The 25,309-nt window shown below is 38.9% G+C and overlaps 1 protein-coding gene across 9 annotated transcripts in view; it reads right to left on the reverse strand.

Moving 5' to 3' along the window:
• SLC44A1 (solute carrier family 44 member 1) overlaps positions 1-25,309 on the reverse strand; it is a 77,218-nt gene that overhangs the window by 46,090 nt on the left and 5,819 nt on the right. For 8 of the 9 annotated variants that reach the window (XM_054177917.1, XM_054177914.1, XM_054177918.1 and 5 more), the window contains exons 2-4: positions 14,541-14,630; positions 12,521-12,663; positions 5,834-5,970 (exon numbers count right to left, since the gene is read on the reverse strand). In XM_054177917.1, coding sequence (XP_054033892.1) covers positions 5,834-5,970; positions 12,521-12,663; positions 14,541-14,630 — 370 coding nt within the window. The remainder of the gene's footprint in view (positions 1-5,833; positions 5,971-12,520; positions 12,664-14,540; positions 14,631-25,309) is intronic. The other variant, XM_054177912.1, reaches the window with a different exon arrangement.

The raw sequence follows: 25,309 nt of genomic DNA on the forward strand, positions 1-25,309 counted from the left end.
ACTGCAAAGACATACCCTGATTACTATGCATAAAGATGTCATTAACTGCAGACAGCCATTGTCCTTTCACGCAGCTGAGGGAGAGCTACAGGTTAGCCAGAATGATTTTTTTTATGTCTTTCAGGTCAGTCTTCACAGCAGACTTAATGTAGCTTTATGTCTAAGTGCACCCAGACCTCAACAAGTCCAACCCAGCCACACAGATCTGACAACTAAGATGCCTGCCAACATGCTATGAAACAGAACTTTCATTTTAGATTCCTAAATCTTCATGCAGTCATTTACATAACAGATAGAAATATTAGTTCCCACAGGGACCAGTCAATATAATTATCAGTGATTAATTCAGAAGTTATGACCACCTGTTGAGAGTTTCTTTATAACCATGACATTTCACTATTCGTTTGGCACAGTCATGTATGAAGTGTATCTTCAAGGATACTTCCTATTGCTTTGGCAAGACCTTGAAAACAGCAAAGCTATGTTTCTTGGACATCAAGTTTTGCACAAATCAGCTTTATGGAAAAAAACAGCTTTCAGCCATATTATTCCAAACAGATTTTTTTAAAAATACCAAAACCAACAAAAATATTGAACCTCAAGTACTCCCTGCCTGAAGTGCTTTGCTGGGAGGCTAGCAGCAGCCAGTTCACAACATACAACACTCTGAATTGTGTCCAATCCATAGCTCTACAGTTTCAATCACCACAGTATGTCTGTGTGGGAATAGCATTAGAATTGCTAATGTTCTCAGCCATCATTGCACCTTTCTGCATCGCCTGTACTTTAAAACCTGCATCTCTGCACAGGCTCAAGATCTGACTGGTCAACTGCCCAGATTTTTCCTTCCTGTTTTCCTCCTTCTTGTGAAGGTTCTCAGTGTTCAGGGTGTCAACTATTCTGAGGGCACACATGTTCTTGTTTTCCTAAAAGTCAGGCACACTTTGTGAGGGACAGACTTCTTTTCTTAGATGGGAAGATACTGAAAATGTCAGCTCTGACTGTGGGGCAGCAAGTGGGGTGGGGGTTGGAGTAAAGTTACTGTCCTGAAATGGTGCAGCATTATTCACCAAATCAGCTCCCTCCACCAAATTACAGCAGAATAGAAAGTACATCATTACTGACTCATAAAGCCAAAAGGCTGCTTTGTTGTGAAATGATCTTCATGCCTTAAGCAAGCATTTCCCCTGCCCAAAATGCTTAATTATAATCTTTCTTACAGAAAAATACAAACTGTAAGTAAGTAAGTAAGAACTAGGCCATACTGCTCTGAATCTAAGAGGTTGGCAATTCTGTTATGTTCTGTACAGCCAATCAAGTGCCTGTCCCACTCTGGGAAAGGGACTAAAAATGCTAAGTTTGCTGAAGGCTCATACCTCATTAACCAATGGAAGGATGTTGAAGTATGTTTTCATGTGTTACATCTCTTGATAAAGCTGTTTAGATAAAACCAAAACAAAACAAACTTTATTTGAACTTGCTGTACTATCTCTTGATGGACTGAAGCACAAAAGAGGATTTCTGTGGGATGAAGAGTTCTTAAACAGTGATTTATGAAAGAATTTCAAGGTGCATGGACAGGTAAGGTGGTTTCAGGGACGGGCATGTGAGCAAGGTGAAAAAAGCTAACTCTTCAAAAGCACATGCAACAACCTATGAAGAACTCATGTCCAGCACAATTGCTCTTTTCAGCTTGAAAGAAGGGTTAAAGCTTTCAGAAACGTTCAGCAGAGCAAAATTAAGAGTTGACTGCATTCTTGACCCGTATATTTAAAACATTAAGGTGTTTTTCTTATTGAGTGGTAATTAGAGGTTGCAAGCCTGGGAAAATTCAGTACTGCAAATCACAAGAAATCAAAAACTCAAGTTCTACAGGGCCAACTTTGGCCTCTTCAATTGTGTAGTGGGTTGAGAGAGAAGGCCCAGCTTTCCCTCCTCCACTAAGAAGGAATAAAAAAACCACAGCTAACTCAGCTGGAAAAGCAAAGGAAATGCTCTATTTGCAAGCAATGGGAAAATGCCTGATATGCATACAATATATACAATATTTACAATATATAAACAGAAATATACAGCAAAGAAAGATACAGGAACAAGACCCCCTCGTCTGGACAGAGGGGGGGTCCCCCCTGTACCTCCTTCTCTTCCCCTACCTCTCTTTTTTCCCCAAAGCAGGTTAGAGAGAGAAAAAGGCAGTTATTAAGAAAGAAGAATTTTAGTAGGCCTTCAATATTAGTGCAGGATTAATGCTTATCTGTTATCCAAAGTCATTCTGGCTAGGAGCCCAGAAGCAGGTAAGCTGGAAAGGGAGAGCAAAGAGGAACACACAAAGATTCTAACTGCACTAAAACTTAAAGCTGCATTCTACCAATCTACCAATGAAATTTGTTTAGAATACCATGTTTACAAAATATTCAGCCAGTGTCCCAGCACTGTCCCTTTCTTAAAGGCACAGCCTCAAACAGTCACAAATTGCTAGGGGAAATCCCATGGGACAAGGAACTAGAATGTAATGGGGCTCAAGACAGCTGGTCAACATTCAAGGACCACTTCTTCCAAGCTCAGCATCACAGCATACCAATGGGTAGGAAATCAAGAAGGGGAGCCAGGAGACCTGCATAGTTAAATGGGGAACTGCTGGGCAAACCTCAAGTGGAAGAAGAGTCTACAGATCATGGAAGGAGGGGCTGGCCACTTGAGAGGAGTGTAAGACTGTTGTCAGAAGATGTAGGGAGGCAGCTAGGAAAGCTAAGGCCTCCTTGGAATCAAACCTTGCAAGGGAAGTGAAAGACAACAGACAGGGCTTCCTCAAATACATTGCAGGAAAAACTAACACCAGAGGCAACACAGACCTATTGCTGAATGAGGTGGATGCCTTGGTCACAGAGGATACAAAGAAGGCAGAGATACTGAATGCCTTTTCTTTGTCTCTGTCCACACTGCTGGAGACTGTCCTCAGGGGCTCCAGACTCCTGAGGCCCCACAGGAAGTCAGGATAAAGAAGGAGTTTCCTTTGGTTGATGAAGACTGCATTAGGGATGAATTAAGTAATCTGAAAATCCATAAATTCAAGGATCCTGATGGGATGCAACCACACTGCTGACAGAGCTGGTGGAAGTCATTCTTAAACCACTGTCATCTTCAATAAGTCATGGGGAACAGGAGAAGTGCCTGAGAACTGGAGGAAAGCAAACCTCACTCCAGTGTTCAAAAAAGGACAAGAAGGAGGACCTGGGCAACTATAGACCAGTCAGCCTTATCTCCATCCCCAGGAAGGTGATGGAACAACTTAGCCTTGGCACCATCTCAAGGCTTATCAACAATAAGAGGGTCCCTCCATCTTCAGAACCTGACAGCTGAAATCTAAGTTCTAACTACATATCATCACAGAAATAGAACCTGCAACTGAGTTCTGTGCAGTCATGTTCAAAGTTCTCAGATTTCCTTATTATTTTTACAGCAGAATCCATGATTACTTGAAACAGACTGCCAAACATAATCCCAGAATTATCTAATTTAAACCCACAAAGTGGCTCTCAGAAAAAATATTCTTTACTGAGTGCTATAGTTTTGATCCTTATTCACTTTTATTGATATATTACAAGCCTGTACTTTTACTTTACATATGCAACATTCAGAGTGACCAAAATTTAAGCTATTCATCTGCTGCAAGCCACTACTTTTTAATAGTTGCACAGGGTGGTGGACATTTAAGCAGAAACACAACTATGAGGATGACAGTATTTCTCTGAACAGTGAGATTTCAGTCTTGCACAGAATTCATCTAGAAAAGGGAAGCTCGATTTAGTTTAGTACTTGGTTCTGATGAACTCAATATGATATAAAGAAAATAAGGAATTGAACTTGGAAATTCTGTTCTAGTCTTGCACATTTCATTTACTTTTGACCAAGCTTCCATAAACTGAAACAACTGGCTGTTTTAATAATTTTTAAAATAATTTTATCTTCAGATTTTAAAACCTCAAACACTAAGGGAGACACAGCTAGAATGGAGAAACATGAGGACATAAGATAGCCTGTTTTCAAAGACTGGAGTTTGGTGTACTTTCAAGGATGGTTCTACTGAAGAGGTTTCAGGCAGAGCTAATAACTTGACTTGTTTTATAAATATAGAAACCACGTTTGTGGTAAAATAAGGCATAGCTGCATTTCATTATTTCAAGACATACTTAAGAAACATTGCTACTATCGACCTTGACTTCACACCAACAACTGTCCTTCATTAGTTTAGGAAAATACAGCATGGGGTAAAATGGCAGGTACAGTCTCTGGTTTTACTATGGATTTGTATTTGACAATAGTGCAGAGATTACATGAGAAAGTTTCTGTTCTCAGATCACTTGTGGCTCTGTGCTGGCACAGCTGTTTATGAAACTACATGCATGCCATATGAGTTAGCTTTCTGACACAGGCTGTCTGACAGTCCAGGGTGCAGACACAATGCACTGGGAAACCCAAAGGCACTAGCAGTGACCTAGGGCCACTTCAGCTTGCTTTGCTTAAACACAAAGAAGCACTCAACCTGCACCCGAACATTTAGGGGCACAGAAGAGGGCTGGAGCACCTCTCCTGTGAAGACATGCTGAATTATGTCTTTTCAGCCTGGAGAAGAGAAAGCTCCAGGAAGACCTTATAAATACATTTCAATATCTGAAGGCAACCTACAGGATGGCAGGGGACAGACTCTTTAGAAGGGCTTGTAGTGATAGGGCAAGGGGCAATTGTTTTAAACTGGAGCAGGGTAGATTTTGGTTGGACATACAGAAGAAGTTCCTTACCATGAGAGTCATAAAATACTGCAACAGGCTGCCCAGTTATGTGGTTGAGGCCCTGTCCCTGAAAACATTGAAGATCAGATTTGATGAAGCCCTGGGCAGCCAAACCTAGTTGGCTGTGTCCCTCCCACTGTAGAGGGGTTGAACAAGATGACTTTTGAGGGTCTCTTCCAACCTGATGCAATCTGTGAACCTGTGAATTTCATTTCCTTCTACAAAAATGAATCCGTTTCATCAGTTTGATTTGGTCATCCAAACTGACTCATCTTTAGCCAAGGACCTTTTAAAGAAGTCTTACCACAGCATTTAGAATGATTAAGTAGAAAAGTTTAGGACAAAATGCTCCCACTTGAGGAGCTGAAAATCCCTGAAATTTCCTCAAATTAAGTTTTTGTCATTACTTTCTTTTGGAAGGTCCAGAAGTTGGTTACCGCTCATGAATTTTATTACATACGTGGTAAAATAAAAACTGAGCTACTAGTGCCAGTACTATTACTACAAAGTACTGCTCTTAAGTAAAAGAAGGTATACTACTTCATTTGGTAGTTTCCTTGACACCTCTTTTTAAAAAGTGTACAAACAACAAAAAGAAATTGCACCAAAGCACTGAAATAAAACAGAAACATTTTCACATCCACACCCATACTCTGTGCGGGAAATACCATTCAATAGTAGCAGCGCTCTCATTAACCCCATATATATGAGGACGTTTCAAGAGCATTACTGCTGAGCAGCACATCAGAACATTTCCATAGGAGCTGAGAACATAGCCTATAGTGAGACATTCCCTGAAATTCTTTTTACACTTTGTACTTTTGTTTTAATAATGACCTTTTAAAACTGTCCAAGACATGACAAAAATCACATCAATACCACAAAACTGAGCAAAGTTTTAGCTTAGTAACAATGACATGATTTGATTTCCATAAATGTTTCTCCATGTGTATTCCATTTTTAGTTCAGATAATGCACAAAAAAAAATTAGTGCTATGAAAATATTTGATACATGAACAAAACCAGACTTGCTTTTCGCATACCATTAGTTTCTGCAAATTTCTGAATATCGGCCAGAGTTTTTAGTTCTTTCCTTGGGCAAGCTGACACACACAAAGCAAGAGATTTGATCCTCTGATGTACTAGATCAATGTTGCATGGATCCAAGAAGAACACATACCTGGGAAATTGAAAAAAATAAATTACTTTTACTTTACAAACAAAATAAATTTCATTTCAGACTACAAGTTTAGCCAGGACTAACCTCCACTCTACCCAGAAACACAGGAAATTTGATACTACCATAACAGTGTGGGTCGAAAGAATTAATGGACTCAATATACGTGCCACAAATATACAGACATTTATGCACTTCAGGGTCACACAGAAAGGGTGTTAACTCTACCAGATCTAAGTCCATCCAAATAATACTGCTCATTAAAGCAGCAGAAATTCTACCATGTCTCTTCACAGATAGGAATCTAAGCATTCACAAATCTTCACTACAACCTTAAACTTGACTTCAAGATTTCCAGCTTTTTCAAAAAAGGGCTCAACAAACCATATGAGATTATACTTACACTTTGAAAAGTCCATGGCTGTTTTAATGAATACGTATCATACCAGTAATTAAGAACAGGTTTTTGCTTTAGAGTGAAATTCCACACCAATGGTCCATGTAACTGAGCAGATCAGTAATTATTTTGAAATAAAAGCTGTTCAGATATTTCAAGTGGAAGGATCCAACGTTCAAATGCAGTATTTTAAAGAAATTCTGTCTGCTAATTCTCTGCGATGAGTCACTGTCATTTAAAAAAAATACTCTGTGAAGTGCATGAGCACTTTCAAGCCAATGTCTTCTCCTGGCTACGTGCATTTCATCACAAATGCTGACCCCACAGTACTCTCCATTCATGACATAATACAGGCATAGAATGTTTTTTCTCTTCTGAAATTCAACAAGTCTTTCAAATTCCTACAGGTTTCCTTCATTTCAAAGAAAATACTGATACCATGACCTAAAATACTTGGTGTTTACTGGACACTCCTGTTAGGGTTTCCTTTTCATTAGGGCAAGTTCCTGCAGTTTCTATTCCATATTGTAAGGGTTTGTGGAAGGTATGTCTGCTCCTATAGGGGGTATCCAAAGGAGCTATAAGCAAGAACACAACAGCAACAAACACAACAAAGAAATGTAAAAGAGAATGGTTGCATGTAAGCTGATGTTGGTCAGTGCCCAATTCCTACAGTCTGCCCTCCCTATCCTTTTACTAAACCCTTTTTCTTAAATCACTCTCTGCATAATTCCACCCTCTATCCCATGTGCATAGATAATGCAAGCACTACAGAGATTATATGCCAGCTATTGAGGGAACATGACAGGCTGAGGGAGTTGGGGTTGTTCAGCCTGGAGAAGTCTCTGGGGAGACCTTCCAGTAGCTGAGGGTAGCATGCAATAAGGATGGAGACAGATTGCTTACAAAGGCCTGTAGTGACAGGACAAGGGGCACTGGCTTCAAAGTAGAGAAAAATTAATTTAGATTAGATGTTAGGAACAAGTTCTTTACCATGAGGGTGGTGGAGCACTGAAACAGGTTGCCCAGGGAGGTGGTTGAGGCCTCATCCCTGGAGATATTCAGGGTGAGGCTTGACAGGCTCTGGGCCCCTCAGTGTAGGAAGGATGTTGACTTGCTGGAACATGTCCAGAGAAGGGCAACAAAGTTGGTGAGGGGTTTGGAACACAATCCCTATGAGGAGAGGCTGAGGGAGCTGGGGTTGCTTAGCCTGGAGAAAAGGAGACTCAGGGATGACCTTATTGCTTTCTACAACTACCTGAAGGGAGGTTGTACACAGGCAGAGGTTGGTCTCTTCTCCCAGGCAGCCAGCACCAGAACAAGAGGACACGGTCTCAGGCTGTCCAGGGGAGGTTTAGGCTGGAGGTTAGGAGGAAGTTTTACACAGAGAGAGTGATTGCCCATTGGAATGTGCTGCCCGAGGAGGTGGTGAGGTCACCGTCGCTGGGAGTGTTCAGGGCGAGGCTTGACAGGATGCTTGGTTGCAGAGTTTAGTTGACTAGGTGGTGTTGGATGATAGGTTGGACACGATGATCTTGAATGTCTCTTCCAACCTGGTTTATTCTATTCTATTTTATTCTATTCTATTTGTAAACAATCCCGTTCCAGTCTTGTAGGCCTGCTTCAGGTACTGAAAAGCTGCTATTAGGTCTCCCTGGAGCCTTCTCCAGGCTGAAAAACTCCAGCTCCCTCAGCCTCTCCTCCTGGGAGAGGTGTTCCAGCCCCTACACAGTTTTCATGGCCCTCTCCAGGACCCAATTCATCAGGTCCATGTCCATCCAGTCCATGTACCCAGACGTGTCAGTGTCCCATGTGTGCCTGTGTATTCACATGGCTTAGGCCAGGCAGAGATCCTGGGTGCTGGGATATATTGGCCTGGTCTCCAGTGGCCAAATAGGAGACTTCTCCAAATGTCTGTTGCAGTTTGAGCTGGGTGCCCCCCTGGTGTGTGTTCACTTCCTGTGTCCAGAAGTCCAGCCCAGAGGGATGGACACAGGAAATTGTGTATTTCCTACCATAATTCTTTGCACCACTATAAGATCCAGTGCGGAGTCTAGCACGTTCTCTTTTCTTCCTCCTCCGCCAGCCGGTAACTGGGGGAGATGTCTCCTGGCTTTGGGCCTGGCTAGGCCCAAGGCCACGGGGGGATGGGCAGTCTCAGGCCTGGCCAGCTGAGACTAGCCCAGCAGAGGGAGGGGGAAGAAGGAGCCCTGAGGGTCTCGGGTGTACCCTCAGGTGGGGATGGGATGCCTCTGGGTTTGCTTTGGGATCTTTCTTTGTCACTGCGCTTTGGGTTTTCTGTAACATTTCACTGCTTTCTATTTAAACTTTCATCACTTTTGCAATCCGTTTGTCTGAGTGTTTTATTCCTGCCCGTGGTGGGGAGAGAGGGGGCTGCCTCAACCCAGCACAATGTCCCATAACACATACTACCTAAGAATACAAAGACCTGAACGTTGACATTAACAAGTTAGAATCCATCCTACTGCTCAAGGTCAAAGCTGTAATTTAATGGCCAAAAGAAATTACTTTGAGCAATGTGACTAAGCTGAAGATGTCCTTGCCCATGACAGGGGGGTTGGACAAAATCATCTTTCATGGTCCCTTTGAACCCAAACTATTCTAGGGTTCTATGATTCTTCTGATCCTATCAATTCACTTTCCTGAAAATCAAAGTTTGGTAAAAGAACCTCTGAAATCTGACAGGATGAAAATGTTCCCTAAGTAGAAGTAACTGCATGTAATTTTTAGTATGTCTACCTCCTGTCTACATAATAAAAATCAGGAATTTAAACATCATCTTCAATTTTACTCTGATTCCTATACATAAAATAAAAATAAGGAGGAGAGTTTAACTTTTCAAAAGCCATAGTGTTTGAAAAATAATGTCAAGGTGTCCATCTTGAGGTGTGTAGTTCAAAACTAATTTCAGTACAATTTTTCAAAATGCAAAATCATTTTAACAGATCCTATAGGATAGCTGCTCTTATACTTTATTACCATTTTCAGCTTATATTGCAGCACGTTTCTTTTTTTCACTTCTGAAAAAAAATCCATATTACTAGTCAAGTAATTAAAAATACTCTGGTTAAGGGAAAAAAAATTAGAAAAAGACATCAACACTTTTGGCTTCTGACTGGTAGCCTACTAGACAAGTATTCTATTACTTCTTCATGTCCAGGAAAAACACAGCAGTCTTTCCTTCACTTGCAATAACAGGAAGACAAAGTACCATCATGTTGTACACTACACCTTGATTCTTGGAAGCACTGTGACAAATCTATGAACAAGCCTATTTTACCTGACAGCATTTTGATTTGCTAGTGTCATTGATCTTCTATCAGTCCTCAAGGCACCTTTTTAAAGGCAAATAAGTACTTACAAATAAGGACTGTTTGCTCTGATCTATAAGCATCTTAATTCACTTTGCACTGTTGTGATAAGTGCTCACACTCACTGTAAACAAGTGAGTAACAGGGCATTTACAGTTTCACTCACCCAAATTCTCTGTATTCCTGCAGCAAACTCTTCATAGGTCTTCCCACTACCTAAACCCCAGACATTTTCCTGAGTCAAGGGCATGTATTAAGCTGGAAGGCCACCCTAACTCTTCACTACAGTAGAACATGCACATGATCTAGTACTTGAATGAACAGCACAAACTGAATCCTTTCCAAGCAGCAAAGTGTTAATGGTGATGAAAAATCAGACAACTAGCACTTCAGGGACTTTTATTTGACTGCCACAGCAGTTATTTATTTCTGAATAAAGGATCATTTTTAACCCCCTTACAACTGCTAGAACTTGAAAAGCAAGGAGCTTACGTGAAGCAGGTAGGTTTAACAAGAATTCACTACCTAGACTATAATCCTATTGTCTGGCTCTACAGTACAGTGTATTAAAGCTGTACTGTGTTTTCTTTGTAAAAATAAAAAGATGCCTCATTCAGTGCTTGCTGATGAGACCAGGCTGTAAAGTCGTCCTTCCTAACATTTCATTTCACTGGTTTTGGATTATCTGACATGCACAGACCAAGTCTTACCCTTTGACTCTGCTCTTCACCTTTACTACCTTGACTTCCACACCCACACAAACCACATCCATTTCACTTCCTCATTAGAGTGCCTTGCTTTGCTGTCATTCACAGAGAAGAACATGTTATTTTTACAGATGATTTAGGTTTTTTTACTTGAACTAGGAAATTAAGACTGAATTACCCTGCAAGCAGCATGAAATAACTTGATATTTCCAGAACCATAGTTGTAGACCTTAAAGTCCCTTCTTTCTCTACATAAACTGAAGTGTACAGGCAGGAAGAAGAGTTTATTTTTGTAGTCTGAAAAGTACTCCTATAAAATATCATGATATACTCTCACAAACTGCACCTCAAACACTGCAGAAACTCCATCTGCTTGAGACAGATGGTTTCAAGAAAGCAGATCGTTTCTTCCAGAAGATTGCCAAGGAAATTAAAAAAGCTACAGGGTGTGAGAGTGGAAATGACCACTTGTTTATGCAAAAACTGGTGTCTTCCAAAGTTGGGTACCCTAGACTGAACCAGGAACTTCACTGTGAGCAGACATAGAATAATGTATCTTGGTAGGTTTTCTGCCACTTTTAACCAAATGAATAGGATGATATTCCACGTGAGTATATCCATTCACGTGCTTAGGTCACATCTCAAGCTACACTATTACAAAAACAGAATCCTTCTGAATCTTAAGACTGACAAGCAATGTGCAGTCTATTAACTGTGCTAAAAGCAGTTTCTATCAGTCTTGCCTTTACGAAATGAAATCACTTACCAGTGGTAGATATTTCTTCTCATGGTGGCCTGACTTTTGTAACATGTAGGAGAATATTAACACTATTAATTGTTACATTTCAGTGAAGTATCTCAAGTTTCTCCACCTTTGCCCAAACTCAAACACCATTTGTTTCTAAAGGTACTTAAAATTCTAATTCTGAAATTTGTATTTTCTCTCACAATGCAAGAATTGCAATTTTATGCTGAACACACATGATTTTAGAACATGTTACAGTATTTATAAGTAAGAAAATTATGCTGCAGAAGTTTTGAGTCATCCAACCCTTCTGGAAGCTGTGATAAAATTTAAGAAAGCATTCTTTTCACAGAAGAAATCTGCAAGACATTTCAGGCTATTTTATTTTGCTCTGAATCTGCTAATACAACCATTACCTAGTCTAAATTATAAAACACATATTTAGAAACCTTTAGTACAACAATCCAGAATCAGCAGATTATAGGGAAGCATCCTTGCAAAATCACACAAATTATGGATTTTCTGTTAGTTTGAAAGGGCGGAGGCCATCATTCTCAGAAATTAGAGACTTTTTAGTTCTTACAAGAAATTCACAGTTAAAGAAACTTTTTTTTTCCCTGTCAACTAATACACCATTGTTCTCAGGTTAGACTAAATAGCTTACTTTCTGAAGTCATCCAAGTTGTACGGATGCACCCTAAGCAGTGACTGGCAGATGGACCTCAAGAGACATCCACAGGTTTTCAACCTGTCAGACCAGCATTCTTGCTACTCAGCTCCAGCAGTGTTACTGCATCATGATGTGTTTCTGCACAGAAGATACCTGGGCTGGCTGTAATATATGTGTTTTGACACTGCTTAATAAGAGCTGTGCATTTTGTTTGCACATTTTCTCCACAAGCAACTTATGGATATTCTGCTTGGTTTAGATTTTGAAGTCTTATTTTGATGTGTGAGATATATCCCATCTCCCCTCAGTGGCAGAAACTGAGCATATGCTAAAACTGAACCATTTCTACACAGATCTCGAAGGCCTGCTCTCAAATCTGAGAATACCTGTCACACCTAAAACTCTAATAAATAAGATTCCTTAGTAGCCTGACAGCATATATTTCATGCAGGGAATTTTGAGAAAGTGAAATTCCTTAATGTCTTAGCAGAACTCATATTGCACATCTGTCAACATACAATCTTCATGTGCTGTCACTGGGTGTTAAAAAAGATTGTTGTTCTTTAGGTGAAAAGTGTGGAAGAGGACAAGTAGGAATGAGTTATCACATCTGCTTTCCCATGTTATTGAAAACCACCCTCAAAGAGAGGTTTTGCCTTTCCTGTCTAACAGAATGAAGCAATTGAAAGAGTAAATACTCACTTCTTGTGTGTGAGGTCCAGACCACTGTTGACTATTCCCTCCACTTTGACATTTTTTTGTCCACAAATATTTCCATAACTGTCATATCCTGAAAGCAGTCTTGCAGCTGCTCCTGTAGCTACTGAAAAGCCGCAGATAAAACCCTGGAGAAGGAAAAACAAAAAAAGAAAGGCACAATTTAGTAATGCTCTGTTTGATATCTAGGAAAAGTCAGTTTAATTCCTTTCTTTCTAAGGGGAGGCTTTTTTTAAAAAGAACAGTCTTTGAGAGTGAAAAAAAATAAACCAACCACAAGGATGATCCACAGAGAACTGCGGTGCAACTACGAAATTGAATGCAAGTCAAAAGAGGATTCAGACATCTACACTGCATATTATCCAAGCATAATTAAGAATCTTGTAGGCATGTTTTTTGGAAGTTACACTGTCAGCAAGTCGTGCATGAAGCACAAGGAGGCCAAGGGCAGGCAACAAAAGAAAGATACAAGCAGAGTTGAAGTTATTGTGGGTTAGTATGCACCTTAGAAGATTCCAGACCATCCTGATTTTATTTATGATATTTTTATCTCCTTCAAATTAAGTGCCTTCAAAACTAGAATGAAGAGGCTATCAGACCTAAGGTCCTTTTAAGGAAATCCTGCAAAGCAAGTAACCAGATCAAGGACACTATGGTTCCAGATGCTAGGTTCAGAAGCAGGAAAGAAACAGAGACAGAGCAAGAGATGAAAATGGCTTAGATGGAATAATGTGGAAAATACCCTGTATCAGGCAGGTCTCGCTGTGAACTTTCAGACATGTTTCTCTTGGAAAACCAAGATCAAGTTGCTGACTATGCAAACAGAAGATTAGCCCAAAACAATCATTAGGTCTCTAGCATCACCACTAACAAGAAGTGAACACTGCCTCACTCCACTAATGTCAATGAACTGTTTTTACAGGTGAGGCAAGCTAAGATTCCAGAAGGGGAAGCAGAGTAAACAGCTGAAACAAATGTGTGGAGCAACAGATGGCAGTGACAGGATCAGATGAGATGATGACAGCAGGTAACGAAGTTGACATGGAACAGTTAAAATGAGGGAGGTTTTTAAGTCTGAAGATAAATGGAAAATGACCTTCTCTGACAAACAGGCTATCACTATCGAGAAGTTCCAGACGACAAGCTGGTCATTAGCTTTCTCTTGACAATGCACTAATGCACTTACAGACTTAATACTCAAAGCGAAGACAAGGGCAAAGTAAGCAAAAAAGCAATCACAAGTATTAATTAAAGCTGATTTCCAGCACTCGCTTTCAGTTTCTCATATCCTTGACTGTTCTGCCAAGGATATGAGCTAGCACGTTTTTACATACAATAGTACTCAGTTTCTTGGGTGGTTCAAGAATTTTTTTCCCTCCAGAAAGGGTAAGGGAAATTGTGTGATTCTCCTGTCATCTAAGCTAATTTACAACAGTCTGAGGGTGCCCTCCTGACCCCACACTGACCCATCAAGTGAAGTCTTCTAGAACAGTAACTAACAGGGTATTTGACCCAAGAGGATAATTGCTCTGTATATCATATTACTTAGACAAGAAAAACTGGGACACTCAGAGTAGACTCATTTATAATTGGAGGAACAGGTAAGTATAGACTGAGTAACCAGGGAACATAAAGGAAGGCAGGAAAATGACAACCACAAAAAGACCTTTGTTTCAGGAAGTACTGTGCTTTTCACAATTACTGTTTAGGAAGAGCAGCATACATAGGTCCACAAAACAAAGTAAGATGAAAAGAAGTTTGCTTCCAGTTTTCACTAATTTGCAGCTCCTAAAGGTTTGTGATTTTAATATAATGCCTTGAGAAAGGTCACACAGGACAAAGCTGGGATAATTTGCAAATAAAAACCTACAGGTGATACTGCCCATGCCAGTGTACCCTGACCTTACCAAGTAACTAAGTTACTGAAGGGCTTCAAACCTTCTTTCCAATGAATGTAAACTCTTGAACTATATAGCATTCACAGAATCCTTTAAGTCTTACTCACCATTCCTACGCAGAAGATGATGAACAAGAGCAGCCATGGAACATCTGTGCAGCTGTGGTCCTCTAGAGGCTTCCACTCTCGCTTAGAGCTCTTGTGAGAGAAGAGAGGAAGTTAACACCACTTTTTAAATTATCTCCTTCTCATAATTGAAAAAGGCAGAAAATTATTCTCCAGGGCATTAATATATACCAGGATTTATCTTTAAAGTCCAACATAACAAAAGCAGCTTGGCTGAAAATTTTAGAGAGTATAGCTCATGAAAGACACTTCAAAAAAAGGTGCTTCCACTGGAAGCTATATCAACAAATAATTATTTATACAGATAACAGGTAATTTAACCAGGAAAGTACAGGTATTTTATCCACAGAACAGTTATTTTCACTAATTTTTTTATTAATTTAAAAAAAAAAAAAATGTATGACTAGTATCTGCTACCTCACAGCTACCTTCCAGTGATCTGCTTTTCAAGAAGGAGAAAAGGTTAAACTTTCCAAAAGTTCTTATGTTTTAAAACAGTATTAACACATTTAACACACACAGTGGACATATAAAGGAGGTAAGAAACTGCTGTTAAAGGAATGATTCTCTATTTGACAAGAGGCAGCTGAGCTTAACATCTGAAATCCCTTGTCACTATTACCCAGGTGTGAGAAAGGAAAGTCATGTACTTAAAGGCTGAAATACTCCATGACAGAGGTTCTATTACTAAGTCTAAAGAGGCAGCTGTAAGCAATTCAGTTTGCTGATGATGACGTAAAATTTCTCCAAGTGCGTATACACTACTAAGATAATTTAAATCTGTTATTTCTGGGGCAAGTGTTTTTAAGAAAAGAATGATTTTAAGAAATTAATGGGTAGTGGCTTTAATACAAAACTAACTACTGTATCAGAGTTTGTTTATTATAACTATAGATTATAGGCATTTTTAAAAATACTTACATAGACAAGCCTTTTCAGTTACTTCCCAAATACTGACTGTTTACACCTGTCTACTAGGACCAAAAAGCTGCACACATTGTTTTTATGCTTGAGGAATAAAATTACATAATTTATCATTTTATTCCCCTATCAATTAAAGGGAATATTCATATGTTCTCACTATCATAGGAGATATAGGAAGAACACAGAACAGCTCTCTTCAGAGACAGAGCAAAAGGAGTAACCTATTCAAATTTTGGAGCATTTTCAAGATTCTGTTGACAAGGCTGCAAATCTCAGTACAGATCTAAAACAGAATGACTGGATGAAATCTTAACATCTTTTAACCCCAGTATGCATTTTCAGATTGTTTTATCAGCAAAAGTTACAGCATCCAACACATTTGGTACCAGCAAGATGAGTCTTAAGTATTCATGGCTTTTGTTTTTCCTAATTCACAAGGCTAAACCAACCCTTTCAGATACTACCACTAGAATACTACAAATTGGGTACAATATAAACAAAATCCTGCATGCACCATGCTTCAAAAAGCACCATTTTCTAAGTAGTTGGCTGTCGCATTAAGGAAATTCCATGCTACTTTTGCAGTCTTGTATTAAGGAAGTTCCACTTGCAAATGTTATAATTTTGATTCAAACTACACAAAATCATTCAAGTTTCTTTTTATTTTACTCAACCAGTAGTAAAAGGTGCTAGGTCACATGCATTCTGCTCCAGTCATTCAACAAAGCGGTTTTCTGTTCCTGGAAGCTCACATCTAAAACCAACATGTTATTCAAACAATGAGATTGTGACATCCATATTCTCCTTATTAACATAATCATAATTGCATAAAATATGCAAAACTTCATGTCTCCTATTTCTCAATCCACTTCAAATACTCTGGACTCTTTAGAGATTTGCTTTCATAAACAGCAGAGAAATTTCAGCTATAGCTGCACCTTAAGAGTAAGCTGCCCTTGACAGAAGAGGGAAAGGCAAGATGCACCATATAGTGTCCTTTGTTTGCTTTGCTAGGGTTTTTTTTTTTTATCCTCTCTGCGCCATCTGCAAACAAAATCTTTTAATAGGATTTTTTAAAGCCACTGGACATCCTCTGGAATAGCTCTGGCAAAGATTCAGGTTGCCTGACTAGTTATAGTTACTCTAAGTAATCCATTTTATTTATTAAGTGGACTGTAATTTGTATGTCAAAAAGAAACCTGATATGCCATAGTATAGCACACAGAAGGGTACACAGAAGAATTCATTCTGCATTGGCATGCTTTAGCCTGCTTCAGAATATAGTATTAAAAAATTTTGAAAATAAGGAAGCTATTTTAAACAAATAATATCCTTGGAAGCAACTCAAGACACTAGACACTCAACCAGCCTTTAATTTAACCACCTAGCATATAAACATGTTATGAAACTACGCAACTTATAACACCTTCTCTAGTAGCTTGTCCAATCTTTCTTCTCTACAGACCTTTCTACAACTTTCACTTAATCTTCTATAGCTTCACAACCATTCACCCTTATCTTTGATGCTGGTGGATGACTCTGTAGTGCACACCCTGTCTACTCTACATCCTTAGATATTTACTCAGTCTGTGATATTTAAGCTTGGGCAACACAAATGGCTAAGCTATAGTCAACATAAGGTCTAAAAAAACCACTGTTTGTTCTGTGGTTTGGAAACCATGCTTCATAAAATTATAGCAGATATGCTTTGCCTGCAATCCTAAACCAGTACTTCTACTGATTTTGACTTTTTCTCAGACAGATTCAAGAGCCTTCAGAGTATTTGCTGATGCAAGAAATCCAGATATCATAGAGGAAAAAGAAAATGTTTAGAAATTATTTGATTACATTTTCTCCTAAACCAGAGCTTTCATCATTTATTCTATGCTTTCTATGTATATCTTTGCCACTAACAAAGCCTAGGACTACCTGTGCACTCTTACGACAGAAGTACTATAAGTCAAGAGTGAAAAGTAGGCAAAAGAGCCTCTGTTTCCAAGACAAACTTTCAGCTTGGGAGTACTTCCTGCCTTCTGTGCTGATCTTAAATTACTTATTCAACAACCCAAATGAGTGTGTTCAGACTTTTACATGTGTCCATTTTGCAGAAGACAGCAAACTCAACACGTTTCAAAAATAACTCAGAACTGTTGGGTTAAGCACAGTTTTAATTCCAAATTTAAGTATCCAAATTTAGGGTTTCTATTGCAGAAGTGTGAAGTATGCCAGTACATTCACAGTTGGGTTTTCTAGTTGAATTCAGACAAACTACTTGTATTCAAAAGCAAAATAAATAGGGACTGTTTTCTTAGTATTCACTGCATCCAGTCATATAAACACAAACATAGAAATCTGCCCCACTCCAGATTTCCTTCTCAACCACCGCTTTCAAAAATTTACCTCTGCAGCACCAAAAAGCAGGTCTAAATTTGTGCCTCTTCTACATACTGGAGTAGTATTTTACAGGTATTTTACAGTACTTTACAGGTATCAGTGTAGCACTGAAACACTTTTAACTACAGGAGTTGTACTGGATGCTGCCATACAAGCACCCACCTGCCTCAACCAAAGTAACACACACACAAAAAAGCTTTAAAAACCAGCGTGTCAGCAGGAGACTACAGATACAAGGAGCTATAGAAGTTTTCCCTTAAACACAAAACATCTCATGCAATGTACAGTTTGGAAGTGCTGTGACTGATGCAAGAACCCAAGTGACTGATGCAAGATGTCATGTAGATAATGTGTAGTATTATGTATATGGGTAATCACACTGTGGGTAAGGAGCAAAGATGTGAATAGGATCAGAATAAGGACAGAATTTGCCATCAATGGAAGATGTCACACCATCAAGAGAAAGACAATAGAAAAATCCTGAAATCTTGTAGTGATGGCTAATGAGTTTAAGGTAGCAACTGGAGGGTATAGGACTATTTGCCTACAAACACACAGCTTCTGCAACGTATCAAAACTTCATTCGGAAAGCTAAGGACAGAAATATTAAAACCAACCCAGAACAAACAAATACAACCCCTATTTTTTTACCAAAATGAGTCTCAAAGAGACCAAGACAAAGGATGTCCCATCAAAATCCTACAGGAAGATTCTCTGGTCATGAGGAAGAGCAGTCCTGCAACTGTTAATCTGCTAATCTAACTCCAGAGCTACTGAGAGGGGGAGGAGACACATAGATATACTCTAACACCTTCACAAATAAACACGGCCTAAAGTCCCAGAGAGTGCCAATATGAAGCTCCCTGTTTGTTACCTCTAAGGAGAGTAAGTATACAATTATCGTAGGATCTTCTATTACTCTGAACATTGGCTGACACTGTTTCCAACAAATCTAAACTGCTAAAAAACCCACAATGGCTTCAACACACAGGTACATTTCTGAGAACAAAAGCAGGAACTCCAGTAAACTCTCTCTCTCTAAAATCTTTATGTGGTGAATGCATGCTGAAGAGTCCAAAGCAAGTCTTGAAGCATTTTAAATAATCTTTGGTTCATGACTTCATCAACTATCTTACAAATTTTTATAGAAAACCTGAGGGCACCACAAAGCCCAATAATGTTGTGCAAATTTGCCCTAGTTAAACTGCTCATCATCACCTACAGACCTCCTTGTACATGACCTCTTCAGATAAAGCACTCAGCGGTAGCTTACAGCAGTGCATCACAAATTCAGATGATTTTCTCAGGTTTACACTAAAAGCAATTTAGTGTACAGCAAATTATCGGTATTACTCCATTACTAGAGGAGGAACACAGCACAGAAGATCCAGACTTCTACTGCACTAAACTGTACCTGTTCCCTGGAAGAATGAACTATGCTGGATGAATAAAAACATCTCCATAAACATGCCCAAAAAATTCTCAACATAGACTTCTCAGGTACCTACCTCTGGGGAAAAGGAGATAATAGTGTTCTCCTGAAGGCAGATGTTTGAATTCCCCCAGATTTACAGAATGGGAACTACGCCTCCCACTTCCAAGGACAGGTGAGCTTGTTACTGTAATACTATTAGAGCTGCAAGCACTGACGTCTCTAGAAAAAAAACTAAGACAACACTGTTCCCTGCAAGTGCCCTCCATGATGACACTATCCTCTGGATAACAAATCCAAACACCTCTGAAACTGCATTGAGAACACAAAAATCGCAATGGTGTCCAACATTCATTCTTGTGGAATTTCTGCTTCAATTTCATTACAAAACACTTTATTTTTCAATTTACTGCAAAGCAGATGTTAGCCATGCTTTTAGACTTTACTGAGAGCCATATGCTAGTGCTTTACTTAAAAGCACCTACATCCTTATTTGCCTAATAGCTCCACATCACCACTTGTTCGTCAATGTCTCATCCACTAAAAAGATTCATCTGCCCTTTTCAAGAACAAAACTCAAGAGTTCTTACTAGGAAAGTTCGCTGATGGTGTAATACTTCTTTAAAGGTTAACCACTAATGGGCTTTATGAATTTATACTTTGCTTCTCTTCAGAGATGAAACAGACTGCCAATTCAATGTGTCCACACCTGGTTCCACTAACGCTCTCATACTTCACACACAGTACTCAGGACTTATTGCATAATGTACAAAACTGAGAGCACATAAGACAGCACTTACAAGACTCCTGATGGTGTAATATAAAGATGTTTACCCTGGAAACACTTACATAGGCACTTCACTTACAAATCTGACATATGCTATGTTGTATATTATCTTCTACTCATGTTCTCAGTGAATCGTGTTAAGTATTATTTAAACTCCTTTGTTATATGCTTCCACCTCAGTCTACCACTTAAGTATTTATCTTGAAACATAATACAGTTGACTAAAGATTTGACATGATCAGTGCACTTTCTATGTCTTAAAGTTTAGAAATAAGATCATCTGCCAACAAAAGCCAAGTTTTTAATTCTCAAAGTATTTACTTCTTTTTTCCATTACACATAGCACTTAATAGGAAGCTGCAATAAATAACTGTATTTTATATATATATCACAGCAATTTTCAGGGATTTGAATTATCCATTTCAACTCATGTTCTTTATTTCTGTGGTTCTTAATCGTTAATAAAAAAGCAGTCACACACACAAAAAAAGCACCAACAAAACAAACCAAAACTAATCAAACAAAAATAAGCACCAACAACAGAAGGAAGAAGGAAAAAGGAAAAAAAATAAAGAGCCTAACAGCTCACTTTTGGGTCTTCCAGTGCCAGAGGTGGATCTGCAGAGGGACTGTTTCTAGGGGCCTGGGGTGATGAGATGAGGGGTAGTGGTTTGGACTGGAGAAGAGAAGATTTGGATTGGATGTTGGGACCTGGCCATGGGGGAGATTGGGGGGGTGGGGTGGTAGACTGGACCAGGTTGCCCACAAGCATGGTTGGGACCCCATCCCTGGAGATGTTTGGGGTGAGGCTTGACCAGGCTCTGGGAGGCCTAGTCTGGTGGGAGATGTCCCCGCTGACTGCTGAAGGGTTGGACTGCATGAACTTTGGGGGTCTTTTCCGGCCCAGGCCATCCTATGATTCTGTACTTTGCAGCTACCAAGATACTTTACTACATTGAATTTTCTATTTGTCAACCTATTCAAACATTCTCAGACTTTATTCTTACTAGAAGACTACAAATTCCAAATTACAAAAATATTGTCAAATCTAGGACTAGTAAAACATTGTCCAACCACATTGTTTGATGCACTTTGCTTCCAAATGTTAGTTTTATCACAACATGACAGGACACAGCAGGACAAAACCCAAACCAAAACAAAAAGAAACAAAGCAACACCCCAAAAACATAAGCCAAAACAAACAAAAACCCAACCAACAAACAAACCCACCCACCCCCCCAAAAAAAACCAACAAACCACCAACACCCAACAAACCAGCCAAACTTCCCAATTAGTGGTCTCCACAGGACATTCCACAGAAAATGCTGCCACTGCTTCCATGCACTCTCTTCATGTGCGATGAGTAATTTTCTCTAAAACAGTATATTTATCATTTTAAAGTGTCTAAACCTAGACTTCAAGACCAGAAAAATCACAGCTCTTTAAGAGACAATACTGCTGTGAAAAATAATGATGTTGCCACTTCCTAGCCACATTCATTGCAGTTTCGTAAGCATTCTTTGAGAATGAATCCCACATTTGATTGGCTTTGTTAACTGAAAATCAAATCATTGGGTATTTTTGTATCATATTTACAATACTTGCAGAAGCAAAAGGCCTGCTTGGTGGAGGATTCTGCAAGATTAGAGGCACATATTTGCACATTAACACAAATAAAATCCTTGTGGTGCTACACCAAACACTATGACCTAACTGTTGCATACACTGGCCATGTGTATTCTCTCATACAAACAAGAATGAAAGCTAAAGGCAAGAACTATGATGTAAATTGAGAAGACAATAGCCACATTAAGTTATATTTAAAGGATGTCACAAGCATAGTAAAAACTTCTCAGACCTTTCTCTTCCATCCTGTTTCCTTTAACAAAGATCAGGAAAAGTTTAAGCTTACATGGTGGGAGTGGAACTTGCATAGCTTCTTAAATACAAAATCCTGACTCACGTGTCCAGAACTCTGGCCTAACAAGACAGCAAATGACTGAAGACTACAATAAGAGGGAAACGCTTGAGAACGTTGAAGGCATCTTAGATTCAACAGGCATCAACATTAAGAAGGCTCTGATTTATGGAAAAGAAGGTAGGAGGAGAATGTGTCAAAGGGAAATAATGTGTCAAGTCCTTAGCTTATCACGTAAGCATACTTCCTTGTAAGTAAGCAATTATCCTGCAATATTTCATAGGAATGCTTTGTCAGACTCCTAGTTTGCTAAGACATGGTTACTATGACCTTGAACAAAACAGCCTTTCCAATTTGTTTCTATGGATCTGCATGCAACACTCAGACTCTTTACCTCAGTCGAATAATGCAAGAAGGGTGACTGAAACTTAAAACAAAACCCAAACAAATCAGAGTTAATTTCTGCTGTAAACAGTTGTTGCTTAACTACAAGACATTCATTAAAAGAGGATAAATAACCATGTTCTGCTCACAATGATAATTGCTTATCTACAGTAAAAAAAACCAACAAACAAAAACTGCAACAACAAAACAAACAAACAAAAAAAACAGGGACCATAGACAGGAGGCTAATCAATGCAATAACATTTATTTTTCGTAAGTCTCTGAAATGTTAAAGTGGCTGGAAGACCTCAAAGAACCCTAATTTATATCCACCAACACAGACTTGTTCTCTGAGATTTATACATAAAAAACTCTTAGAACAGTTTCACAAATAGAAGTAAAAATTAGCAATCAGTTTAGTCAGCAGGTAGGAGTCACCTGGCAGCACTCTGCTAAACTGTTTTCAGCAGCATTGTGTAAGATTTACACAATTTTCCAACAGCTCCTTCAAGCAAGAAAGATTCAAATACAAAATTACAAATACACAGCTTCTGTTAAGTTGGTTTGCAAGGTTTGATTTTCACAAAGGAAACCACTGATTTAAGTTGAAAGGCAGAAAAATTAGTGTCAGACCAACAAAGAAAAAGGCAGGGACGGGTAGTGCAAAGGTCACCTTTAAACAGCCTGAAGATGGTTGACAACTTCAATACAGAAGAATCATTGTTATTTCTTCATATTGAAAAATTAAAAGCACTCAATTGGATGATATTAAACATGTCCTCACGATTACTAACCTAAAAGTATGATGGTTGACAGCATTCTAGATGCCAGTTAGACAACAGTAATAGAAGCTTTGGATTTCAATATTCACTATTAACAATGCTAAATAATCCGTCATTTCCAAACCTGTTCTCATCAACGAAGTAAAATTCTTGTACAGATGCAATGTCCCATGCATGTTCTTCACACTTTAAGCACTTCAATTACTGAAGTGCTTAAAAAAAAAAAAGTAAAAAAAAAATCTATGAGTTACCTGACAAAGCAAAGGAAGTAATGTGACACTTAAGATGTGACAGAAATGGAAGACAGTCTAAACTTCAGAAAAATCTAGTCCTCAGTGGGAAAAATGCAGCTAAATTGGAAAAGTACTTACAAGTACCTACGAAGCCGAAGTATTTCCATGTTAAGATCAAAAGGAATAATATGCACAGGTTGTGCAGTTGTTTGGGACAGCATTTGTGAAAGGACACCACATGCTTCATAAGAAATTAACAGAACTCACAACCAGCTGTATTCAACAGCTTCATGAGATGCCTGTCTCATTATCACTGTTCTTGGACCCTGCTTGCATGCTTCATCTTTCATACTGTGTCTGTCTGCCAGAGGCTATAATGGAAGCTTTATCTACTGCCACTGTGTTGAAAGGGAAATCAAGTTTTCTAGCTCTTGGAAGTAGAATTCACAACTCATTCTGTTTCTGCCCATCAACAAATGTTTTCGGGTGCTCTTCTTCCCTATCATACCCATGCCTACAGTGAAACAGGCATGGTTTGATGCTCATTTCATTGCCAGAACTGCCAACTAACATACTGGCTGAAGTGCAATTAATGGTCTGTATTGCCCACAACAACTCAGGTGAGACATTTCACCAAAACTGTGACTTTAAAAAACAAACACCAAACACAAACACAAAACTTAGGAACTCCAGATTTGTTTTGTGTTGCTTTGACAGCAAATGCTCAAGGGAAAGTTAACAGATTACCTGTGTTCATCTCTTATAATAGGAAGTATTTAATCTTTTAAAAAACAGTAATAACATGTGCCTTCTTTATCCCAGTCACGCCTGCAATTTGCAGCAAGATTTCAAGCTTCTCCTACAGGTATTTTAGATTAAGTCACTAATACACAACACTTCAAGGATAAACACACAAAGCATTTCTCAGTCCCAACACAAACAAACATTAAGACCCCACTAAGCTGCCTTGTTTCCATAACATTTGCCAAAGCAAATGCCTTTTGACTACAATCAACCACTTGAATTCAACTGCAGAAGGGCAAGAAAGAAGAATGGATTCTGTATCACAGCTACTTCAAAAGAAGTGGTTTAAGGTCTACTTCTCCCCACATTCCCTTACATAAGCTATGAATTTTTGGCTTCTCAGATATAACAATATGAGCTTTATGGAGTTATTCTGTAAGTTAGATCAGGGGAGCAACCTGAGTTACATTGTAAAGTAAGTTTACTTGTCTAAAAACAAAAGCTACACACACACCAAAAAAAAAGAGAGAAACCAAAACCTGTACAGATGACTTCAACCAAAAAGATGAGCAGCACAGCCTAGCAGTTATGGTGACATGAGATCAATGAACTCCAACAGTTACCTGCTGCAAACAGTTTTTTAATAGACTGATGCTGTGAGATAGCAGAAGATACCAATGATGAAGGAGAAGAATAAAAATAAATGGAAGAGTATTGCCACTTGATTGCAAATTCCATTTTTCTTCTTTAATAAAACAAAATATTTGAAAGAAGTTTGATTATTCTGTCAGTTCAGAACTTCAGCACCATTTGCTGGAAAGATCTCCATCATTTAGGAAGAAGTCAGTTCCAAAATAGCACAAATTACCTGCATCAAAACCAAGTATACGCTTTTGAAACTTCGTTGTACAACATAGTCATGGATGAAAGACACAAACCTAGAGAGAAGTAACCGTTTTGATAAAGTAACCATTGCGATAAAGATATGGCGAGGTAGGAGAGTGGGCTGCAACCACATGAAGGTATTGACAACTAACAGCACTGCAAGAATGGAAATCTACCAGGATTGCTTTTATTCTCCTGTCCTTTACAAGATTTTAATCTCATATAACACAGCACACTTTGGCCAGAAACTGCTGTTCAAAGAAGTGTT

The sequence above is a fragment of the Dryobates pubescens genome, chromosome Z (genome assembly GCF_014839835.1).
Source record: "Dryobates pubescens isolate bDryPub1 chromosome Z, bDryPub1.pri, whole genome shotgun sequence".
NCBI classification, from domain to species: domain Eukaryota; kingdom Metazoa; phylum Chordata; class Aves; order Piciformes; family Picidae; genus Dryobates; species Dryobates pubescens.